Source organism: Chlorocebus sabaeus, chromosome 21, assembly GCF_047675955.1.
Source record: "Chlorocebus sabaeus isolate Y175 chromosome 21, mChlSab1.0.hap1, whole genome shotgun sequence".
NCBI classification, from domain to species: domain Eukaryota; kingdom Metazoa; phylum Chordata; class Mammalia; order Primates; family Cercopithecidae; genus Chlorocebus; species Chlorocebus sabaeus.
In genome coordinates this window covers 21,168,599-21,194,684 of record NC_132924.1, presented here as the reverse complement: position 1 = coordinate 21,194,684, position 26,086 = coordinate 21,168,599, and the positions used below count along the sequence as shown (strand labels likewise).

Sequence of the window (26,086 nt, the reverse complement as noted above, 5' to 3'; positions counted from 1 at the left end):
GGAAGTGAGAAATTGAAGATACACAAGGAAGTCAGCAATTCTAGCCCAACGAACACGGCAGCAAGAACACTGTTTCCCTGAACACTGGGGAGCTTTTTTATGTGTGTTATTTTGGTTTCTCCTGTCTTTCTCCTTGTAATGATCAGTGATGGAAATGAGCCAGTGTGGATATTCTTAGAGCTGAGATGCTGAGCTGCTTTTCATTCCCTGGCTTGAGGCTTGAACGCACAAAGTCTCCAGGGAAGAGTGGGTGGGAGTAGCTACCTAAGGAGAAGGAATAGGTTAAATCTCTGGGGCCTTTGGCTATAAAGCAAAGGAGAACAGAGTAGACTGGTGTCAGTCGGCATATCAGCCCTGGTGCTGATCAGAAGGGGCTCTGGTGAGGTTTTCTGACATATGGAGCAGTTGGAGAAATCCGGTGATAAAAGGAAGAAGGGTGTTTCAATAACTTGAGGAGAAGGTAACAGGCAAGAGAAAATCAAGGATGCAGGATGTGAAATCAAATGATGGAACTTTCTGGCTTAATGTAGACCATCTGGCTATCTTATCTTTAAACCAGTGATTTCTCAGACATTTTTCATCTTATATCTACAATGACCATATGTCCCTGAGTTTTTAGGATAGGCCAGATTTCAAATATTTCTGCCATGGTTAGGCTCTTGGTCCCAAATTGAGATTGGAAAATATGATCATTAGTCTTACATCCCCTCCCCCAACTTCTGTTACCTTTATCACAGGCATTTGAGGAAACCCTGTGGAAGCCTCCAACTAGTTAACAGCATCATTAGGCAGCTGTCCACAGCAGTAGGTCGCAAACCTGACCATGTATCAGAATCATCTGGTGACATTAGTTAAAATACTGCTTTCTGTAGCACCTGCCTCATCCCTGTAGCCCCAGAAATTTGGATTCATTTGGATGTGAGAAATCTTCAGATTATTTGTATTTTTAGCAGGTGTCCCATGTGCTCATGAGACATCTGTCCCTTTGTGGTAGGTTTTTGGAAGTCAGTGTGCCAATCAATGCCTTTCACATCTTTATCTGAGCATTCAAAGCTTCTTACAACAGGACTTCTCATACTTGGGCTTTGACTTACGGTGATCTTTGAACTTCTGAAACTTGATGATAAATTTGTGAGTATGGGTTCATAAGCAGTTCCTGGGAGAGGACCTCAGTTTTCATCAAGCTCTCACTGGTGGTAATGCCCCAAACAGTTACAAACCCGAGGCTGCATGGTCAGCAATACGAAGATCATCCAAAATGTGGAAGGTACTTTTTTCATTTGAGCTCAGACTTAACTGCCCTCATGTTTGTTGTTGTGGTTGTTTTGTTTTTTATTCATCTTCTGAGAACAATTTCTGGCTAAAATTCACACACATATGCACACCGCTATACCCACCCACTAGTGACTTATTCTGAAAATGATGACTTCTTTCAGACCAGTATTTTCCATTTTATCAGCCAGTAACATTTAATAGGATGTGTGTGTGTTTGTGTGTGTGTGTGTCTGCGCACACGCGCACGTGCATGCGTGTGTGTGCATGTGTGTGTGTCTTTGAAGGGTTACTGACTGTCAGGGTGGGAAGATCTAATTAGGCCTCCCTATTTTCTCAACCATCCTCTCTTCCCTCTCTCCCCGGCTTTCCCCATGCATCCCCCAAAACAGGTTCTGGATCTGTGATCCCATGAAACCTCATCTGGTTTAAACCTTAGGGTAATATTCTGCAGCTGTGTTGCCTCAGCTGTAGGGAGACTTTTTCCTTGACAAGCATTGTGGTTTAGGGAGCCAAACAATTGATTGGAAACTTCAGGGCTATGAGTTCTAACTCTTGGTCTGCTCTGACACAGTGTGTGACCTTGGGCAATTCATTTGATCTCTGTCCAAACTCTCTGATGCTTGATAACAGGATTTTCTAGAAATCTCCCTGCCAATAAAGACATATGGAAACACTCCTTGGTTCCACAAGGGAAGGCTACACTTCATTATCTCTCAGGCTTTTAACTCTCTTTCTCCGTTTGCCCATCTCTCCATACCAGGGACTCCATAGTTTTTCTAAGTCTTAGAAACATGTTCCTACTTTTCCTTCCCAAAATACATCAGCAATGCTACTCTATTTCAGCCGTCCCCAGGATTTTAGACTTTGTCCGTAAATATTTATCCCGCAATACTAAATTACCCAGACTGCTTTGGAACAGTGAATTGTGCAGAACCGGACTCTGCCCTAAATTTCACATGGCTACTGTAAATAGGAGAGCTAAATTTCTCTCTCATTTTTCTGCATTCTGCAAGTACAATTTATTGTTTTATGAGCCTCCACAAATCATTTTATACTCCCTCTTCTTTTTAACATCTCCTTTTATAGAAAATTATTAAGTTAATAAATTTTAGTAAAAGCAATACAATTCCAAGAATTTTTTTGTAGAAAATATGTACTATTTTAGCTTTTGGACTTTGTTAAAAGATTATTTACTCAGATAATAATGTTAAACTTGCCTTTTAAGTTTTAGGAATGATCACACACGTGCACGCACATGTGCTCATACACACACACACATCTCAGTGTGTAATCGAGAATTTTTTGGGATGGCATAGGAGAAAATTATATTTTATAAAGGGCTTTTATCATGACTGGTTCCTCATTTTAGAACAAGGCTGAAGAAATAGAGTTGTAAATATTTCTTTCTTACTAATATTTTCTTCTGCTTTCTGTCTCAAGGTTATGTGTCTCTCTGGGATACTGGATTTTGATATTTTAATCACTTTATTTCTGTTAATGTTAATTAAGGGTTCTTTGGCCAAAATACCAAGAAGGGTCAGTATGTGTTTCATAATAAATCAATCAAATGGACATGCATTAAACAGGTCATGGACTAATTTCTGTTACATGTCATATGTCAGTCAGTCTCTGGCTTGGAGTGATTTACTGGTTACTCTTTCTGGAAGAAGAACGTTCCTTCCCTGGCACGTCCCTCCATCTCCTCCCATTCCACATGGGGCTGGCACAGAGCACCCACCTCAGGCCTCTTCCCCCAGTATCTTCCTCTTGCTCTAGGTTATCCTCTCCTCTCTCGCCACCAGGACCTTTTTTAGGTAATTGCCAAACTGGAAATGGTTTGATAAACTCATATCTGTATGTTATTATTTCTGTGCAAAGGAAGAGGAATATTAAAGTAACAGTAATAGTTAACACTTATTTTTAACTCTGTGCTAGTCCTTTTTACAGTACTTACCATGTAATTTTACATTTAATCATCACAATAGCCATGTGAAGATATGCATGCTTATATACCTACTATATATTAATAGATGAATAATAAAAAAGCATTAAGGCAGTTTTCCTAGAATCACAGGATGAGTGAAGGCAATCTGATTTGAGACCTTGTGTACTTAACTAATGTGCTGATAAGCTGCCTTTTTGAGAAATAGCCAAATGCACCTCTATATGCGGTGGTTTTAAACTGCGATGGTTAGACTCCTATCACAAGTAGAACTGCTCTTTGGGTAAGAGGAAAGTTGGGAGTGAGGAAATCAAATAGCTAGGGCCCTGACTTCCCTTCTCTGTCTCTGTAAAACATTTCTGTGCAAACACACACAAACACACACACACACACACACAAACACCACAAACACGCTAAGCTGAGCAGACCTTCTTTTATCTGTTTTCACACTGGACTTCCAAGTAATGTTTCATTTGAAGAGTTTCTCCATAAAAAACAAACACACTTTGAAAATGACTGCCTGCTACAACCCCACTTATCATAGTGCATTCTTATCTTTTCCCCCATTGGAAATGCTAATGTAACTCAGATGTTAGCTGAGGTCATCCTTGTCTCTGAGGTCACCCTGGCCTTTGAGATTGAAATAAAATTGCCTCAGTCCCCCATTTCATATCTCCTAAAAGGTTCCAATGCCATCCCCCAGATTTCTGCACATTCTTGGACCTATTCTCATGGGTAGTTCTTCCTGGCGAACTCTTGACCTGACTGCGTATTACCTCCTCTGGCTGCATTTTTCTCTGTGCTCCATACTGACCTAGATGTGGAACTCAATCCTTTTTCCCTAACATACAACCCCCTTCATCCCCACTTCACTCCCACAGAGAACTGTTCATGAAGATTTGCAGGACAATAGGTGAGGGTTTATATCCCAGCAAAGCATTTAAATAGGATATCAGGATCCATGTTCTTAAAATTTCTGAAGCCACTCTGTCACTGGAAGTCTCTTCTTGACTGCATTCTTGTGCCTCACCAGGTTGGGCCCCCCTTACTCCCTCACCTGCTCTTCCTCCTGTTCTTTCTCCTCTCCTTTCTCTTTCTCCTTGTCATCCATCAGTTCAAAATTCCTCTTCATTTCTTCAGTGAGGTGTTGATTGCTGCTTCCTTCTTACCAATGCCTCCTTGAGCCTCACCTCTTTTACCTCAGGCAACTCATTAGGGTATTTTTCTAAACGAAGACAGTTTTCTCTCCAGGAGAAACTGTGGTGCAAACTATTAAAATAAATTTATTAAGATGAATTCCCCTCAGCCCCTGCAACATTAACACAGTATAGCGGATTGGCAGGGTTTAAGCAGGCTGATTAGCAAGCCCCATCAGAAGCTAACTTAAACCCTCATTGTAGAATGGTCAGGGTCCATGTGCAGGACAAGTGGATGATGGCTTTTTCCATGAACAATTTATTAAGAGTGATTTAAAAAAATTACTAAGCAATTGCTCAGCATCAAGCATGGTCCAAGGCACTTCGCATTCTTTAATTGAAATTCACACCCTGTGAAGTACATATTTGTATTTTCTTTTAACTAATGATAAAAATTAAGCAATTTACCCAAAAGTCACAGCATTAGAAAGTAGTACAGCCTTTGATGGGCCCTGCACTGACCCTCCTTGTTCTTAACTACCATACCATGCTATTCAACCACCTTGTGGCCAAAAGGACCACATTTTCTAAATGTTCCATTCTGCCTTCCAGCACTCCTTGGTCTCCTCAGGAAGCTCCCCCAAGACACTGTGTTATCTTCCTGTCTTTAAAGAGACTTTCCTTTTTTTTTTTTTTTTTGAAATGGAGTCTCACTCTGTCGCCCAGGCTGGAGTGCAGTTGCATGATCTCAGCTCACTGCAACCTCCGCCTCCTGGGTTCAAGCGATTCTCCTGCCTCAGCCTCCCAAGCAGCTGGGACTACAGACCCGTGCCACCACGCCCAGCTAATTTTTTTCTGTATTTTTAGTAGAGTTGGGGTTTCACTGTGTTAGCCAGGATGGTCTCCATCTCCTGACCTCATGATCCACCCACCTCGGCCTCCCAAGGTGCTGGGATTATAGGTGTGAGCCACCACGCCCGGCCCAGAGAGACTTTCATAGAATTTTAGGAGTATAGCTATTTTCAACTTTCTTCTGGGAATGTGTGCTTTCTGCAGGATTCAGGAAAGAATGAAATGTGCTAAGTAAACATTTTTATAGACAATAATGAGAAAACTTATGGGGAATGGGTTCTTGGGGTTAGACAAATACGGGTCCAAAACCTAGTTCTGTGTCTTACTCTGTGTCCTATGCCAAGTTGCTTATCTTTCCTGAGCTTCCATTTCTGTATAACATGCACAATCATACCTGCTTCTCTAGCTCAGTTCTTGGCACATGGAAAATGCTCAATAAATACTAGTGTCTTTCTCTGTTCATGTCTAGTTGAAGTTTTTCATATCAGCATATTTACTGAGTATTTTTTCAAAACATCAAGTGGTTTCAACACTGGAAGTTGAAGGAAGGCAATATGATGAAAATGTTCTATTTTTCCAGTTTTCCTTATATTTTTATGTGCATTGCAAAAGTATTGCAAAGTGCCAACAAGGGGAGGCCTGTTATCCCACTCCTACTTTTGGTGAAGGTTGAAAGGCATGTAGACAAAGAAGAGGATGTGGAGTCAAGACCCATTGTTACTGCTGGAAGGTGTCCAGATTCTTGGTGTTTTGAACAAAGAATTAGACAAAACGCACAAACAAAGCAAGGAAAGAATGAAGCAACAAAGCAGAGATGTATTGAAAATGAAAGTTTGCTCCACAGTGTGGGAGTGGTCCTGAGCAGTCATTCAAGGGCCACGGATACAGAATCTTCTTGGGTCCAAATACCTGCTAGAAGTTTCCCATTGGCCATTTGGTGTTCATCCCTTGTAAATGAAGTGGTGGCCCACAATCAGTCTGATTGGTTGTGGAAAGCAATCAATCAGAGGCTGAAGTGAAGTTACAAAGGTCACACTCCTATGCAAACGTCTGATTGGTTGTGGAAAGCAAAATGAAGTTACAAAGTTGCACTTCTATGCAAACAAAGACTTGGCCCGTGATCAGTCTGATTGGTTGCAGACAGCAGGCTGAAGTGAAGTTTCAAAGTTACATTCCTCTGCAAATATCTGATTGGTTGCAAAAAGCAACCAATCAGAAGTACTTTCAATTTCCCATCTGCCTTTCAGAAAAGGTAGGGGTTTGCAAAGGGAGTAGACTCTGGTTCTTTTGTTACTTAGGCATGGAAAATTAGGGTTTTCCTTTCAGTTTAGTTCTGGGAAGTCAGTATGAAACGGCCTTAGGTTCCCTGCCTCCAGACACTATTCCCCACCTCACCCGTGACATGAAACTCCTCTCTAGGGCTAGATGGCAGGAGGGCTCTCTAAATGTGTCTGACAGGAATTGAATATGGCATTGACATCCTCAAATCGAAATGTGTGACCTGTATTTATTTATTTGGATATAACAGTATATTGCCTTTTGGACTTTGGGTTTCATGTTATCAATGCTTACTATATTGAGTGATTTTATATCCAAATTTATTGTGCAGTAGGGTCCCCCCTTTTCTGTGGTTTTGCTTTCTGTAATTTTGGTTGCTGAAGTCAAGTCTAACTGGAAAATATTACATACAATAAGATATTTTGAGAGAGAGAGAGACCATATCCACATAACTTTTATTACAGTGTATTGTTATAATTGTTCTATTTTTATAAATTAAACTTTCCACTGGAGTTTTGGGACATATCCCCCTGGATAAAGGGGACTACTGTAAATGTGTTGTTGTTTAAATAGGCTTATTGAAATGCAAGGTGCTCACCATAGGTATGCTAGGTGGTTGGATCATTTAGCACCAATCCAGTGATTTGTCACATCTTTCCCTCAATAACCATACTTGCAAAACATCTACACTATTCTTGTTTAGGACCACTGGTTTTGCAGCTGTGATTCAGTAATCAGAGTATGCTGTTTAAATTGGGGGTTCCTGTCAGGTGGGACATCTAGATCAGGCCCTCTGGCCAGGTGAAAGCACACTCAGGAACGCCTGCCATCTTGAATGGAAAGATCTCACCTGACATTGAATCCTGCTCTTTTCTTCTTAACACCAACAACTGCAAGTTTAAATGAAGTGTGTGTACAAGATAAAATAATCCTCCTCCTTTCAGATTTTTAATTATCTCTGAAAGTGGATAGCATTCAACACTTTAGAATTTACTCAGTTTTGGGGTGTGTGTGTTTTGTTTTTTTGTGTGTGTTTTTTTGTTTGTTTGTTTGTTTTTTGAGATGGAGTCTCACTCTGTCACCCAGGCTGGGGTGCAGTGGCACAATCTCGGCTCACTGCAACCTCTGCCTCCTGGGTTCAAGCGATTCTGCTGCCTAGGTCTCTCTAGTAGCTGGGATTATAGGCATGCACCACCACACCCAGCTAATTTGTTGTATTTTTAGTAGAGATGGGGTTTCACTATGTTGGCCAGGCTGGTCTCAAACTCCTGACCTCAGGTGATAGGATTTACTCTGTTTCAGCATCCTCATTGTACAGCATTGTTTCCCAAACCTTGCTGTCCATCATGCCTGCCAGACTCTTAGGTCTCTCCTCATAGGTTCTGACTGAGTTAACTTGGGATGGAATGCAGGAACCCTGGCCTTGCTAAAGCTCCTTCTTGAGTATTTCAGCACAGTTCATGCATATCTTTCAAACAGCTACATACAGCCTGACACTTACTAAGCATAATTTATGTGGTTTGAAACAATGAATGATGTATTTATCCAGAAAGAGAAAAACCCATGTACCACTCTTCAGGGCATGTCAGATCTAAATAATTTAGCCAGTCATTTGACATGAAAGAATCTGTCACACAGAGTAAGTAATAAACCAAAAGTGAGGGTAGATGCTCTCCCTGAGGGTTGTCAGAGGGTCAGGGAGAGACTCTCAGATGAAGAGCTTTGAGGAAAGCCTTGAGAGTAGACTCTGAGTTTGCCACACAGACAAGAGGCAGAGGACTTTTAGGATATAGCAATGAAAATAATGTGTGTGGATCTCAAATAATCCTATGTGGCAGGAATAGGGAGTTAGAAACGGCAGGAGGAGGTGGTCAATTTTGAAGGCCATTGTACAGGAAGAATATGTTACTCAAGGTCATATCATCTGTCAGTAACTGAGATGGGAATAAAGTTAATTTATTTGAGAAGGGGCCAGGGAAAGTTATTGTTCAGAATTAGCGATGAGAGTTAATGACTGCCTCCTCTGTCAGATTTATGTATTAAGAAATGCTAGTTTTTAAATCTATATGTTTGATCCATATGTAAATTACATGTAAGTTTTTGCATATGGATAAATTTTTTGTTACATGTAAAATTACCCTGGAAGGATAATGTTCATGACCTTTGAAAAGATCTGTTGATCCACAAGAGGAGCTCATTTTGTGACCTGCAGAGCTGGAGTGAGAAGCTACAGGGTTTGAGAAGAGACATTCTAAATTTTTGAGGCCAATTTCATTGGAGAAATAAAAACGTAGCACTTCAGGAGAGAACGGTTTTGGGGATAACCTGCCTGTATTGCCCGTGACTCCTGACTTCTTGCTTCATGATTTTAAATCTATACTAAGGCGTGGAACACACCTCACTTCCTCCTCAACCAGCCAGAGCGGTCCCACGCTTTGCGCCTGCCATCACTTCCTCCGCCCTGTTCCTTTATGCTACAGGGAAACCTGTCTCCTGTGAGCTGCTTTCTCATTTCATCTACTATTTCTCCTTCAGTGCTGTTCGTTAGCACAAATCCAAAGTCCTCTAATACCAGCTACATATGAAGTCACAACACAGACGGAAGCCCCTGCCCTGCTCCCTGTTGACCCTCTGGAAGTGGGGAACTGGGTCCTTTTCTTCTTCATCCATGGCTTGTTTAGTTGACATTATAAAATACCTGCTATCTGTTCACAGCTGCCTGACCCAATGGAGAACCGAGATGCTATTTTAGAAGAAAGAGTGACCAACAAAAAGGATATGTGGAAACTAAAAAATAGTAGGACCTCTTTTTGTAATATTGTTTTTGGTTAAAAAAAAAAGATTTTGCTTGTGCACGATAGAATATTGGAACATGGGTGCTATCCTATCTCAGTAAATGGAGAAGAGGACTCTTAGAATGTGAGTATAGTAAATGTTAAAAAAACAAAACACAAAGTAACTTTTTCTGACTAACTGTATGCCAATAACTTTCTGAATCCTCATGACAGAGAGACAATATGATACATCTTCTGTCCCCCAAAGGGCTCTCAGTCTAATAGAGAAGGTAAATTTATAGAAAATACTTTAAAAGTTGTATAATAAAGTACACACAAGATTCTGAGCTAGCAGAGTGGGGATTTATAAACTGGTCTTTGTGTCTCCGTGTCTTTGTGTTTGTGTGTGTAGATGTGTATGAGACCCACACACAGGGTCGGGGCGGGGGTGGGGGTGGGAGACTCATTAGTTTCATACAAAAATCTTGTGATATGGGTATCAGTATCTCTGTTTATAGATTAGAAAATTGAGGCTCAGAGTGGCTGTGTGATTTGACCACATCATCTAGGACGTGGTTACTTGACATTCTTACCCAAATCTTTCTGACTGTAAAGTCCAAAGTTCTTTTATTTTACCCCACTGCTTCCTGTCTCCCTAACCCTGTGTTCTAGAATGATAGGAAAGAACAAACATATGAAAACAGGAGAGAGTATTTGTTTTCATGAGCACTCTATTGTGGCATAAATATATTGCACAGCTTTACTTTCAGTGATTCTGTGTGTGTGTGTGTTTTTTTTTCAGTATTATTTCCATGTAACAAGAAACCATTTAGCTTTCAACATAGACTCCTGATTTGATTTATGCTTAATAACACTCTTTCTTCCTCAGCTTGGCTGTGTATGGATGGTTATGGGTTTTGGATGTAAAATGCATCCTGAACAGGAGTAAAGATTACCACGTGACATTTGTTTTTCCTGCCACGAGCTGTTTAGATTTGGTTTTACAATTCAACAAATTCAACATTTGATGGTTTTTACTCATCAAAGAACTAAATCAGCAGTTTCCCTACAAATTGGCAAAAGCTAGTCCTTTCATGATCTGAAATCCTGTGCCTGGATTGGATCTGGATAAACAGAGGGGAAGAAGTGATCCATGTTTAGACCTTGCTTTTTGAAATCAATAAGGTAATGCCACAGGTTTCTTAGATCAGATTCTGCCAGCAGATGTCCATCTCTCCTGAGATATAAGAGCAGTTCCATCTCAAAAGCCTGGGTAGCGTCTGACAGAGGTAGCTAGAAGACCACTGAGTTAAGATTCCCTTGATCATATACAGGCTCCTGTCTTCTCCTAGGACATAGCTAGAAGGCTAGAAGACCACTGAGTTGATATTTCTCTGATCACGGATAGGCCCCTATCTTTTCTTCTAGGAAAATACAGATTTACCTCATTGTTACATGGATTTGAACTTTTACTTTTGAGAATCCAGGGTCATCCCCAACTTGAGTTTTGAAGTTACTGAGGTCTTTCTTTGGACTCTGACCTTAATCCCTGCAGATGTTCCCAAGCCAGAGCCCACTGTAACTCTTCTCCTGGAATGCTAGCTCCCCAGGAGCAGGACCTCATTTTCCACAGGATCTCCAGGACCTGGAAATGGTGCTTTGTACATACTATGTCCACCATAAATATGTGTGGGATGCATTGGCACAGGTGGACACTCAGGATGAACCATTCTTGTTTGACATTGTCTCCCTCATGGGATGGGAGTCCTTATTCATTCCTGCCCTATGTCAGCATCATTCTGAAGCCTTGATAAGCTCCTGTGCTGGCCTTTTGCTGGAAAGTAAGAATTATGGTCTTAGACAGTGGGCCTGTCATGTAGTGTATAACTAGTAAATGCCAAACCTGCTTCTCTGAATCTTATGCCTCTGAGTCTTCTTAGATGGTCTGTGATTGCCATGGGTGGTGGTGTTCAGGCATCTGTTCCTCTGGACTTTATTTATTTGTTTTATTTTTCTTTTTTAGTCCGTTTTCATCATCTGTACTTTATTTTCCATTTCCTAGTCACTCAGCATGAAGACATACTAGATAGACACGAAAAAGGAATATGGAGTTACCCCACCAGTTTCTTTCTTCTGACTGTCTTTCTTGCTGTTCTATGACTGAGCAAGAAGAAAAACAATGTTATGTATCTGTTTCCATACAGATAGTGTAAAACCATATTCATTCATTCATTCAAAAAAGATTTGAATGTCAAGTATATGTCAGTCACACAAGTAGTTGAAAATATGATTTATTTTTCACTGCATCTTCAAGATAGAGATTTAAAGTCTTCCATTTAGAACTTTTAAGCAAAAGAGACTAGTATGCAAGTTCACTTGAAATTGAGGTGCATGAGTATTCTTAAATGTCACTAAGGTTGCCTAAATGTAGTGATCTGTACATTTTGTGAGTCTGGATACAGACTGTATTATAAAGAGGTTTTTCTTTAGCTAATTAAAAATAAAAGTCAAGCCATGTTGGTTCATCTTGAGTTTCTAGTGGTGCCACATTCATTATACACATATTTATGGGAACACAATATGTACAAGGCACTATCCCTAGGAGGATAGCTTCAAAAACTATGACAGAGAGAGAGAAGAGAATCGACTGATTTATAAGAGATTCATCTCATAGCGTAAGATAACTATATTATAAAATTGGCTAGAGGAGGAATTGTGTATATCTTACTCATCCTTTTTATCACCTGGTGAAGACGCTCAGGAATTTTGCCTCTGAGTTCCTGTGCAGACACTTTTAAATAATATCGAAACCGAAAGTGTCTCTGTCATTTTCTCTTTTAAATCTATTGAATACTTAGTATTGAGGATCAAAAGAACATTTCTCCTTCTTTTTTTAAGTAAAATATACATTCAATGATATATCCCATATGCCAAAACAAATTTCTTTGCAGAAAGATGGGCCTACACTGAAATTGGCTGACTTGGCTCAGGATTTTGAACATATTAAAGTTTGTTCACGATAACTGACATGTAGACAAGTATTTATATGAAGTCTCTTGTCAGTCAGTGCATGTGTCAAATCACCTGCACTTTTAGCCAGGAAAGTGATACTTTTAGCAGGTGGTTGGTACAAAATCAAACAATCAGGACTTGTCTTTGAAAATTATAACCAAAGAGCCAGTCCTCACCTGGCCAGAAAATTGTTTATGCTATGAATCTCAAGCAAAACCCACCAATTCCAAAGATTTAAAGGCCCCTAAAGGTATAGTTTAGGGAGATCTGTGAAAGGTTCATGTCCTATGTGAGGAATACAATGTGTGTGATTTTCTACATATCTTCTGGTTTTGCATAAATATACATGCATATATATTTAAAAGTAAGGACTGAATCAAATATTTATCAGACCTTTGCATTACCTATAATACTTGCATCATAATATTATTTTTAGTTCTTTATTAGAGCAAATATATCATTTTATGCAATGATAGACTTATTTTACTTTCTTCTGTCCGTCATGATAAATATGAAATTTTATCTGTGAAAATATAGGGATCTTCGTGCTAACTCGAGGAAACAAAAAGAGTTACTATTGTTCTGCTTGCCTCTATGGTCAAAATGGCAGAGTGACTACACATGGGGTACAAGGCAGGGAGTGCCTCTCCATCTACTTGGAACACAGAGAGTTGGGGCCCAAAAAAAAAAAAAAAAAAAACCGAAAAAAAAATAGAGTTTCACTTATAAAGCAGAATTTGAAATGAAAATTTCTGCCAAACAAAAACACAGTAAAAAAACAAATGGTGAGCTGGCGCTGAAGTGCCCGGAGCACTGACTGAGACTTGAAAGAGGGAGCTAATCTAACCCCTGTCGTCCAAACCCCATGAAACACTAAATGCAACCTACCGCGGTGCGTCTCAAGGGCTGCTGCTCTGTATGATGTCAAGGGCTGTGGTAGAAATGACGTGGCCCAGAGAGGAATCCGTTTCTTGCTCATTCCAGTGGATTTTCCAATGGTGCCTCCATGTGATCCCACAGGAACTGGAACTATGATTTCCTACTGGCAAGATCCCAGACTTCTATTATGAGACCTGGTTCTGTGCTGTAGACTGTGGTGTCAGGGCTGAGGCAATTATGAAATTACCCACTACGAGTTTAGAAAGAGATAAAAACAATGAAGCAAAACAAAATTTACTAGGCAAGAAGAGCTTACAAGCCCAAATTTTAAAACACAAGGGAATTTAAGGCAGATAGCCAGTGCACCCAACAAATGGGAAGCGTTAACACCTAAGGAACTAGACATTATCATGCATTGCTCAAGTTATTTAAAAATTATTTTATACATCTTTGAAAAGATAAAAAAGGAACTGGTATCCAAATTAAATAGTAAAAAGAGATTGTTAAGAAAAATCAAATTTTTTGAAACATATCAATGAATACAGCCAATAACTCATTACAAATCTTGTAAATAAAATTTTCATACAATTTAAATGTTCAAAAAAGACTCTAATTAGGAGAATAAATAATAGATCAAACACAGTTGAAGTGACAGTTAATGAAAATGGGACTGAGGCTGAGTGCGGTGACTCACCTCAGCAATCCCAGCACTTTGGGAGGCCTAGGTGGGTGGATCACTTAAGGCCAGGAGTTCAAGATCAGCCTGGCCAACATGGTAAAACCCTGTCCCTACTAAAAATTCAAAAATTAGCTGGGCATGGTGGCCAGTGCCTGTAGTCCCAGCTACTTGGGAGGCTAAGTCATGAGACTCACTTCAACCCAGTAGGCAGAGGTTGCAGTGAGCCAAGATTGCACTACTACACTCCAGCCTGGGTGACAGAGCAATACTCTGTCTCCAAAAAAAAAAAAAAAAAAAAAGAAAAGAAAACACACACACACGTAGGGATTGAGTCAACTATATAAAATATTACAGAAAGAAAGACTTGGATATACTATGAAGGAGAAGAGCATCAGGGGATGAACTGAGACATGAAATACAGGAATTTCAGAAGAGTGAAGAAAAGACAATATACAACAGATGACAACAGCTAAGAATTTTCTAGAACTAAAGAAAGCCATTAGTTATCAGCCAGAAAAAACATTGAGTGCTCATCAAATTAACATAAAATAGCAATAAGAATCTCTATATAAACATATTGTATTGAAGCTCCAAATAAGGAAATATTTTGAAACATTTATTTCTTTCAGTCCTGTTGTTGCCAGAACAGAATCTGTCTGTATTATTGTCTCTTTTTTTGCCACTGAAATCTCCTATTAATCTGTTTTTATTGCCATTATTTACTAAATGAAGGGGCAAGTTATCAAAATAGCTAAAAGCTTAATTTTGTTTTCTCCCAATGCATGAATGTTAATCACTATTGTGCAGATACTCAGGTATCACTAGATGATTCAAGACTGTTGATTCCTTCCTACCTTAACTTTGGATTTAAGTTACTGTGGACTTAATTGACTTAAATATTCCACAGCCATATTGTCTCCAGGATTCCCTGGAGTTGACTTGTGAATTTTTGGCTTGGTGTATTCTATGGGATACGTGGAGCACAGATATTCAGCTGATACATACATATTGATGTACTGGCCAGCATTCACCTCGACCGGTTGGTATTCCAAATCTCACCTGCTGCATAACAAACTACCCCCACATTTTGTGACACAAATTATAACATTTATTTTGCTTATGAATCTGACATTGGGGTAGGGCTGGATGAGGTCAGCTTGTCTCTGTTTCACATGGCATTGGCTGAGGTGGCTCTAAACCTGGGGACTAGAATTAACTAAAGGCTCCCTCACATGACTAGTGGTTGATGTTGGCTGTTGACTGGGTCTTCAGCTGAGGCTGTGGCCAGAACCCCCTTGACCTCTACATGTGGTTGCTTGGATTTCTTGGAGTATGGAGGCTGGCTTCCAGGGAGAGGTGGGGAGCAAGTCAAGTGGAAGCTGTATTGCCTCTGTCTGAGTCTCCAATTTACCCAGTGCCGCTTCTACCTCATTCTGTTCATTAGGGGTGTATCACTAAGGTAGGCCCACAGTCAAGGGAAGGGAAACTCTTTGATGTACAGGAGTGACAAAGAATCTTCAGACATTAAAAATACTGTAGTCGTTATACAAGGGGCCTAGAATAGGCAAATTCTTAAAGACACAGTAAACTAGAGGCTGCCAGGGACTAGGGCAGGGTGAACAGGGAGCTCGTGTTTTATGGGTACAGAGTTTCTATTTGGGATGATGAAAAAATTCTGGCAATGAAGAGTGGTGATGGTTATACAACATTGTGAATGTATTTTGTACGCTTAAAATGCTTAAAAGGATACATTTTATGTTATATATAGTTTACCACAATTTAAAAAGCCACATTATCTGCATCCATTCTAATTAATCATGCCCGACTATTTTGGTCTTAAAATTTTTCAAATGGTCCTTTTGGATACATGTATGTCCCCAAAATATTCAGAAAGATATCCCCAACCCCTCCTTTCCTGGCAAGAATTTCACAAAGGCAGAAGGAAATATTACTAGTGAAAGGAGTGGTGACTTTTGCTGTGTGCTCCTGGGGCTAAAAGATCTAGAAAAGTTTGGCAATAAGCTATTACCAATTTTATTTCGTGAGCAACCCAAAAGGGGAGCTACTTTTAATATGAAGGGATGACTGATGAAGCTCATGTTTCCCATTTATGTTTGATGAACTCATAATTTTGTTTCCCTCCAGGGAAAACCCACTAAAATATCTAAAAGGGAAATCATAATGGAGATTTTCAACGTCTCAATTCAGCTTCATCTTTCTGTTTGCTGGGAATGGGAAAAGCCAGATATCCTCATGGCTCACAGAGTTACACTGGGACTTGGTGAGAATGTGCTAAAACTGACCACCTAGTGAATAGAAGGTCCTTTGGTGTCTTGCCACACAAGGCAGCCTCCCCTGAAACATTGAAATCTAGTATGTTGCATCAAGGAGAGGTGTGGCTGAGGCAAAGGAACCAGGATCTCTGAAGGAAGAAAGAAGTGTTTGATAGGAAACAAAGAGGATCTCTTGACCCCAGGATCATTTTGTATAGCGCCAGACACCAGGGTAGTTCATTGAGTTAAAACATCTTTTTGTTATTTGTTAATTCTTTAACGTCAGACCCTAGTCAGCAAACTACCAGAACACATGGCTCTCTAGACTGAGAAAACTGGCTGTCCCCACTTCAGTGTGATGGTCCTCCAGTAGGAACACCAGAGCTTAGTCTCTCCATGTTTTGCTTCTAACTGAGAACCTGGACAGATGCTCTCATGTGGTTACCTCTCTTGTTTCTTAGTTTTATAAAAGTGATCATACTCACACATTAACTAATTGGTTTTTGTAGTAACAGCATGAAATGTACTTCTTTGAGACTGTAATATGGTTGTTGGAAGATTTTTTAAAACGAAAGGTTTAGAAGGCATAACATTTCTATACAATTACCAATGTGGAAGGAAAGCTTTGGCCTCAGTAACACAGTGTTTCTTCTAATGACTTGTACAGAGTATTTGTAAGTACTTGATTGCATTATTATCTGTCTGATACTGCTTGAAATTTTTAGAAGAGGCTATAGGGTACATATTTGAGCATATGTGGTGCATTTTATCAGAACTGCTTATGACCTCAGCTAATTTGCCACAAAAGAGCTCCTGTCAGTCCCTATTTCTGTAGCTTACCTCTGTTGAACAGTAAGTTGCCTTTAGAGTGCAGGGTTACTAGCCACTGCCTTCAAATATCCGGCACTTGTTTTGGTGGCAGGTTTGTAATCACGGTGCCTTGGCTGTGAGGTGTGTTGTAAAACATAGGCAATTAATTACTACTAGTTAAGTGAATTTGAGTGGTTTATTTTTTTTAAAAAATCAAACAGATTCAGATTTTTGCTTTAATAATATTACTCTCATTTGCATTATGAAATAATTCCTTGATGAAAGAGAGTAGGTGAAGCTCTGGCTGGATCACTTTCATGAGAGTGTATTCTGCAGGCAGAGGTCATCTACCCTATGCGTATTAAAGAATTCTGGTTAATCTCAGCATTTTGTGTTCATCTTGGCATGTGACTTGTATCTGCTTTTGAAAAATCTGAAGACAGAAATGACCGAACACATGTTCCAAGGTGATAAAGCTTGATTAGAATGCTGCCAGAAACATTCTGACTTTCTGCTTAGTATGAGGAGAAGACCCAGTACCCAAGAATAATATGAATTGGTCCTTTCTGCCATTGGGGAGTTGCTCAGTCCTTGTGTGCAAAGTGCTATAGGGGCCAGTAAGGGAGGAAGGGAGCAGGGTGTATATTAGGAAAATGATGTAGTAGGGATGTGATGCCTGTGGTGTCAGATTGCCTTCAGGAGGTGTGATGGGGATAAACAGGTCATGACTGGTTGAAGGAGAGGGAGTAATAGGCAACTTCAGACATGATGTAGGTGGGACATGTGCTGTAAGACAAGGGCACTAGAAAGGCTTGAAATCCAAGGAAAGCAATTTAAGAAGAACCCATCCAGGACCTCTCATATAATTATTCTACCTGACCCTGCTGAAATCACAGAAACCAAAGAAAACTGACTGGATAACATTTTGTTTAAATAGAAATATCACACTATTGAGATTGAATTGAGTGAACAGTGGGATGACTTGAAGTTTAGGGGATGAAGTTGATTTCTCAGCAAGTAGTTTTCTGTGGCATCTTTTGCAGAATGCAGAATTTATACCATTTGGCCAGGTTCCCCTCTTGTCCCCTTGTATGCTATACTGTCTGTTTATAACCCAAATTTTACCTATTACTACTCCTTGTAGGTCTGTCTCCCAGGCTAGATTGTAAACTGTGATGGCAGGACCACATCTGCCTAATTTACCGCTACATTACCAGTATAACTCCCAGCAAAAAAATCAGTGCTAACTAAATACTGGCAAAAGAGGAAGTGTAACACAGAAGAAAGACCACAATATCTCAAAGCAGATGAACTTGGGTTTAAATTCCAGTTTTATTACCAGATAAGAATTGACTATATCTAACTTGAGACAGTCACATCAATTACTGTGATTTTCAATTTCTTTGCTTGTAAAAGGAAGGTAATAATATATGCTTTTTCATATTTTTTTTTTTTTTTTTTTTTTTTTTTTTTTTGAGGAGTCACACTCTTTTTACCCAGGCTGGAATACAGTGGCATGATCTTGGCTCACTGCAACCTCCACCTCATGAGTTCAAACAATTCTCCTGCCTCACCCTCCTGAGTAGCTGGGATTATAGGATTACCATGCCTTGCTAATTTTTAAATTTTCTTTCTGTAGAGACGGGGTTTTGCCACATTGGCCAGTCTGGTCTCTAACTCCTGACCTCAGATGATCCGCCCACCTTGGCCTCCCAAAGTGCTGGGATTACAGGCATCAGCCACTGCGCCCGGCCTGCTTTTTCATGATGTTGTAAGAATTAAACTCACTGTCTATAAGGATGTCATTCAGTTTCCGGTTTTTAGCCGATACTCAATACATGCTTTTTATTATTTATAGTAATAATTTTTAAGTCATCTTTCTCTGTCTCTTGATTGATTGGTTAGAGAAGACTAATGCAATTAGAAAGTTGTGAAGATTCAGCATCACGGTGTTTGAATAGTAGGCAAGAAAGTGTAAACTATCCTTAAGGCCTTGCTAGAACTCATTTCAGAAAGATATAAAACAATGATTGTACCTTCTTTTTTTTTTTTTTTGAGACGGAGTGTTGCTCTGTAGCCCGGGCTGGAGTGCAGTGGCCGGATCTCAGCTCACTGCAAGCTCCGCCTCCCGGGTTTACGCCATTCTCCTGCCTCAGCCTCCGGAGTAGCTGGGACTACAGGCGCCCGCCACCTCGCCCGGCTAGTTTTTTGTATTTTTAGTAGAGACGGGGTTTCACCGTGTTAGCCAGGTTGGTCTCGATCTCCTGACCTCGTGATCCGCCCGTCTCGGCCTCCCAAAGTGCTGGGATTACAGGCTTGAGCCACCGCGCCCGGCCGATTGTACCTTCTTAATGAATCCTTCCCTCAAACTTCTGGTGGCTGCCTTTTTCTATTAAACCCAGCAAGTCAGAAAAATCAAACAATGAAACCAAAAAAGTTAAATCTAACCATGGGAAGTGAAATAAATATTTACACATGGCTTCCATAAGCATGATATATGTTTATACCTTTAGTATGTTTTGATTTGTGTATCTTACCACCTCAAGATGTAAGCATCTAGCAGCTGGGAACCTTATCCTGGATATATTTTGTATTGTACTTTATTGTGTCTAATGACTGTCAGAGTCTACCAATAAATATACTAGACTTAGTGTAGATACATGCATGGCTAATTCAGCAAGCATTCTTATCTAACATTTAGTGTTTTTACTTGGCTGCTGTATTGGTAGACTTGAAGACTCAGCCGCAGCTGTCCTGAGAGGCTATCTATAAAAGTGCAGGTGTTCAGCATTAGCAAATATTTCTTATTATATGGATTGACTTTTGGCAGCTAGTAACGATGTTTCCTGAGATTGAAAAATGATTTTCTACCTTAAACAGTGGTTTCACATTACTGGAATGCTGAATTAAAAAACACATACACACACACACCCCCCACAAGATTCTTCTCATCAAGTAGTACTGAAACTGTTTTTGTTAGTTGTATACATTTCATGATTTGTGTATTTTATCGTAGAATGCAGGCCTTTCTTTTTAACTGTTGTGGTTAGGTTTAGGCCCTTTGCCAAATGAAGCAGACTATGAAGAATTAGGAAGCGTAATGCATCCTGGGGTTTTGTTCCTGGTAAAGGGGACCTGGACCTGGCTAGAAGCCAAGGAAGGACCTGGGGCTGGAGATATTTTCAAGACTTTAAAACTATCAGGACATTTTGGTGTTCTGCTATTGGTGACTTGTTTGCATCATCAGATATTAACAAATAGCCTTTTATCCCAGTTTACAAGAAGTTCAAATACCCTTTGTGATATCTCTCTTCCCCTTCTTAACCTTAAAGTCACAAGTGGGCAGAGTCTGAGGACCTTGTTTTAAATGATTTATGGGAAATTGAGAAATCCATCCTTCTGCAGTCCCTCCATTTCCTATATACACACCAAATAATAAAACCAGAGGATAAGATATTTGGCTTGGTATCTGTTAATTTCTACATTAAATCTAGAAATTATAGTTTTTCTATATTCTATAAAGCAAAAGACTAAAAATTAAAAGTATAGGGCAGAGACATTTTCCTTTTGGAATGTTATCGAAAAAAATATGAAGATCATTTGCAGTGGGTTAATGAAGCTTGCATTTAATACCCGAGCTCTTCACTGCTTGCCTGAGAGTTTGCCAAACCAACAGAGAAATTAGTTTGGCTAAATAAATAAATGACAAGAGGGCGCTCTTGGGTGCAGTGGGGTTGGATAATTGAATCCAACTTAAGTACAGCTGATTCTGTTACACTAATAATTTTCCTGACTTTGGCAACACATTGCTGATGTTTTGGAATCTTTACAAGGCAGGTAAGCCTTGATATCGAGGAAAACCAAGCAAACCAATGTCAATTATTTGAGCTAAGCTCTACTTTCACAAACTTGAGTTATGGCCCATGGCAGGAAAATTCAAAAATGTTCCATGCGTTAAGGTTTCCCCTTTATCATCTTACCTTCTCTGTCCTTCAGGTCTTCGCAGGAGAGTGCGTTTCAGGTTTTTGTTCAACTTATGAAAGGCTCAATTTCAAAGGCTTGGGTTTTCACATCCATGTCAATATCACAGATTGAAATGTGACACTGGTACCTGGCTGCATACTTTCTTTAAACCTGAGCCAGTTATACCACAAAACATTAGGGGAGGCACTCTTTCATCTCACACTTTAAAGTGAGGTTTGTTGATGTAACCCAATTTCCAGTCTGTGGAGGTCACTCTGTAATGTAGTGCGATGATGATAAACCCATCAATCCTGTTTGATGTTTGAATTTCCCTTCCCGTGGTTTTTACCTCCACTTTGTTTTGTAAAGTAAGTTTGGTAATAGTGATATTCTGGCTTGCCAATGTGTGGTGATATGAATTCCCCTGACACTCACTGGCTTTTTAAAGCATGCACATGCTTTTGCAGAGATTATGCCGTGGATATAATTATGAAGGGGATGATAGAAATAAATATTTTTATATACTTTTGATGATGTTCTTAGGAAGAATGAGTGATCAAATGCAGAGATATTAACCCTGATTCCTGGCCCTCCTGTGACATCTGAAAGTAGTGAAAGTTCTTCTATATTCTGTAAAGTGTTTGGCAGGTGGTTTGAAATTAGTTGGTGGTCTCAGCAGTCTCTGTATGATTGTGGGTGTGTGGGCATGAACTGAGGGTAAGGAGAAGGAAGGAAATGGATAGAAACCAGTATTACCAGGAGGAAGGGCATGACATAACTCCTGTGACATGCTCGGGAGTCCTTTGTCGAACACAGAGAACCTTAAGTAGAAGGCTGCACTATATTTTTTGGTGCCTGTCCTTAGTTAAGAGGTAGAATCAGGGATGAACAAGGAACTAAAGCCTGTTATTTGGAATATTGGAAGGTCTAAGTCCGTTGAGAACCAGGCCAGTGAAATACAGGTTGAAACATACAAAAGTGCCAGTATTTGGCCATTTATGATTTATAAAACATGTGATTCAGTGTTTTCATTTCATTTGATTTCATGTGATTCAGCCTAATTCTGCATGCAATAGCCAAATTGTTTTTTTTCTGTTTGTTTAGAAACACCACCCTCATCACCTCCTTGCTCATGGAAAACCAGGGTTTTAGTGAGGGCAATATGGTCGAATTTGCAGCTGCCCATCGTGACAAACGTTGGTTGTTTTTGTTGACTGGTCCCTTCTGGCAAGGGGCGGCAAAAAAACAAAACAAAACCAGAAAAAGACACCTTATCCAAATTATTGTGTTGGAGGTGATGGGAAGCTCCATTAGCTCATCACTTTTCCTCCTGTTAAACTGTCTGGATTATAATTACTTGCCACTTTGCAAAGATCGGTATTACTGGCAATGGCACAACTCTTTCTAGTGATATTTTTCAGTGTGAACTTCCTGGCTAGGTACAGCCTCCTTTAAGACCTATGGGCATTAGCAGATGAGGTATATTGCAAGATAAGAAGAAATTAGACTAGTATTAATAATGTAAATCCCTTTAAAGTGAGTTGGAGCTCTCTGTGTTGATTTTAAGACCTTGTCAAGATGAGCCAAACCATGATGGATCCTAGTAGCATACCTCCGCCATTGATTCAGCTGTGCAATTTGGGCAGTCACGTAAATTCTCTGCTTAACATTTTTCCAGTGCAGTAGAACCATTTCAGAGGTCTGGAAACTATAGTGTGAAGTGCCAGGTTCCTCTGAGTTGCTTTTGGGTGGTGCTGGGGAAGGGAGGGGAGTCCTCTTGGTTAAGCCTGGGCTTCCCACACCTCTTAACGTTTTTGTCCCATTCAACAAGAACAGCTCTGTCTTTATATTTGAAGAAAGAGTTCAATGCTAAAAGGAAAACATTTGAAAACAAGTGGATCAAAAAAAAAATCTCTAGGCCTTCTACTAGCTCATTTGAATTTTTCTTCTCTAAATATCAGAATGTACAATCTGACGATATATGCCAGTACAATGGAAGGAGGCTAATTTTCTTCCTTTCCAGGCATCCCTATTGAGGCCCGTAAAATGGAAACATCTGTCCTTCTGGAAATACTAGGAAGGGAGGAAGCTTTCACCCTTCCTGCCAGCCCCCTCCTAAAGAAAAGGGGGGACTTATCTGATTGCCTAACTGGGGAAAGTAGCTGACTTTCTGTGGCTCAGCCCCCTGGGGCTTTCTTTCTGTCAGCCCAGTTTGCCTGCGGGCAGGACATATTCTTCTTTCCTCCTTGTACTAATCTTACTGGGCAAGCTGTGCGTCTGCCTTGGGAAAACCTGTCGTTTGGGATGGGTGTGGGAAGGTAGGAAGTCTGATTGTGACCTGAGATACTAGCCACATTCTCTGGTCCAGCTTTACTAGTAATAAAGATGATAGATTGATCCCTAACTGACTCCTACATCAGCTTCTCTGTAAGTTCTGAAACTATAGGAGTGAGGAAAGATGGAGGAAGTTTCTTGAGAGAAACTCCGACAAATAAATCCTTATTCCTTGGCAGTTCATTATTGATTTCCCCCATAGAGTGAACAGCCTGTCTCCTTATCTTGATCTGTCTTAAAGTGCCTTCCATGTCCAGATTAAGATCCTATCCCCTTGAATGTTCTTTCTCCTTACTGCCTCTCTGGTTCTGGTCTGTGCCCACAGCTACCCCTTAATCACTGCTTTCTGGATTATGGAGCCACTCCCTACTGATTATGCTTTTGCTTTTCCTCACATTGCCTCTGCATTTCAGCTTTGATTCACAACCCCATGGGCCACCATAGGTGGATCTATGTTTCACAAGAAAGGTGTCAATTTTTTAAACTTCCTACAGCTGTGTTTGTTGATCCCAGGACACCATGCAGGGTGTTCAGCCCAGGTTAATGAGCAGTCGGCTCACCCACAAGCACTCTCTGCTCAGGGATGCTAAGCCCTTTCATCTCTGGATTTCATCACTCTTAGAACTGTCAGGCAGTTGCCAGCTATTAGGGAGCCATGCTATTAAGGAGTTTGGCAGCTCCTGGAATTCCATGTGCAGGAGGAAGCTCCTTTCATTCCTTGTCTCCTCATTTCCTTTGTGGGCAGACTCTGTGTGACGCTTGCCGTCACCGAAACTTGCCCTCCTCAGACTGGCTCATGGGGTCTACCCAAGTTGCTTTGTGAGCTCATCCTCCTCTCCACACCTGGGTCCACGGGCAAGGCAGATCTTGCACCTTCCCTCAACCGCACTGTGGCTATGTTTCTGCATCAGCTGTTCTCCAGGGCTTAGAGCGTGATACATTTCAACATGCTTCCCCTGCTGGTCCCTTCTTTCTGCCCACTGCAGGCCTTTTAATCCTGTGAGTCAACCTCACTCTGCAGAGCAGGTGCTGCTGTTCTGTACCCCTATCCGCCATGTCCTGCTCCTTTTCCTCTGTTAGTCAGCACCTACCTTGTGGGGAGAGACACTGCACTGCTGGTGGCTGTTACATGGGCTGCGTCTCAACTCCACGCCTTCTGTCCTTTTGGCTGCTCTGCCTAAAATGTCCTCATCACTCTTAGGGAGTTGGACAAGGAGATCAGAGCCCCATTGTTCTAGAGAGCAAGTGAGAGGACAGTCCTAGAAGAACACCAGAGCCTGGTGCTGTGGGCTGTGGCTCTCTTCTGCCTCCCGGGCTGGAGTGTGGTGTGGGAGGGCCCACCATGTACAAAGGGCCAGGGACTAAGTGGACATGAAATAAATGTATAAGGGTTTGCCTCTCTTGTATACTCAGTTCACACCACATGAGCAATATCTATTCAATTGCCTGCAAAGAAGGCCATCTATCCCAAGATTTTTCCTACCCCACTTCCCTGAGGCACTGTGGATTCATCTCCTCAGAAAGACACTGCCTTTCTGCTAATATTTAAATACGTGCTCACAGTAGAGCACAGTCACCTGGTCCAGTATAGACTGGATTCAGATTGGAGGAGGCAGACCTTTGGTATAGAAGCCTGGCAGGGAATCTCTAGGTTGTATCAGTCTTGTTATCAAACACCTGGGGTCCAGTGGGATCCGAGGGTAGATCTGGGTCTGCTACACAGTGAAGAGGAACAGGTGGGAGGTCAGCCTGTCTGCCAATCAAGCTGGGGTTCAGGCCCAGGCTCTATTCACAGTGGGAACTGTCACAAGGTCTCACAAGGCAGTCCCAATTACAGCTTCCACATTTTCATCCTGAGCTTAGACCGCATGTCTCAGTTCCAGACATGGATATCTAACTGCCTCTTTTCATCTCCACTGGGATACTGGATGCGCAGGTATTTCAGTTACCACATTTTCAAGAATGAACTGTAGTCCCCCTTTTCATCTTCACCACTACCAGACACCCCCAATAAGATTTTCTCAAGTCTATCCTTATCTCAATGAATGACCCCACCAGAATGGTGCTTGAGCACCATTCTTGCTCAAGCGAGAATCCTAGCAATGGCCCTTAGTTCCTTCTTCTTCCCCACACATAATATAACTCTGTTATGGCTTTCCCAACATAAAGCTCAAATGTCTCCAATTCTCTGTGACCACACTAGTTCAAGGCCCCGTTATGCTTCACTTGGAACTCCTTATAGCCTCCTTATTAGTCGTTCCATTTCTACCCTTTTCTATTTTCTATTTTTCAGAAAGCAGCCACTTTCATAAAAATGCAATTTAAATAGCTGTTTTTTTTTTCTCTTTGCTTAAAACCCATTGATGCCCTCTCAGTGAAATTAAAACAGAATCAAAATGCACTTCTTCTTGTGTCCTACAAGACCAAGTGCTGCAAGGTCTGGTCTGTGTTTAGCTAACTCATATCTTTCCTCCCTTCTCTGCACCACTCACTGGCTTCATTTCTATCATTTTTACTGGTCTAGTGCTTTCCTGTTCAGGACCTTCATACCTGTAGAATGTATTTCCTCTCCTGGGCCACTCTTCCCCACTCTTTGCATGGCAGGTTACTTTCATCCTTGAAGTTTTTAATTTATTGTCACCTCCACAAACAGGCCTTCCCTGACTACCCAATCTAACCAGGTCACCTCTTCCTCTTGTTCTCTTTGTACCATATCGTTTTTCTTCTTGGTGTTTATCACAATGTATCATTCTGTATTTGTTTAGTGCTTTAATTCACTAAACTCGAGAAGGCAGGTGCAATTTTGTTCAGCATCTAGTAAGTACAGGGCCTCCCACTCAATGAATAGCTGTCGCATGAATGAATCAGGGTGAGCAGGA

The 26,086-nt window shown here is 40.7% G+C and overlaps 1 protein-coding gene across 5 annotated transcripts in view; it reads left to right on the top strand.

Annotated features, from left to right (window-relative positions):
- SUGCT (succinyl-CoA:glutarate-CoA transferase) overlaps positions 1-26,086 on the top strand; it is a 747,336-nt gene that overhangs the window by 505,223 nt on the left and 216,027 nt on the right. The window contains exon 14 of one of the 5 annotated variants that reach the window (XM_073008941.1): positions 9,199-9,357. The exons of the other annotated variants lie outside the window; for them this stretch is intronic. Within the exon in view, the coding sequence (XP_072865042.1) occupies positions 9,199-9,315 (117 nt within the window). The 3' untranslated portion in view covers positions 9,316-9,357. Of the gene's footprint in view, positions 1-9,198; positions 9,358-26,086 lie in introns of those variants that run through there. 5 annotated transcript variants of the gene reach the window in all.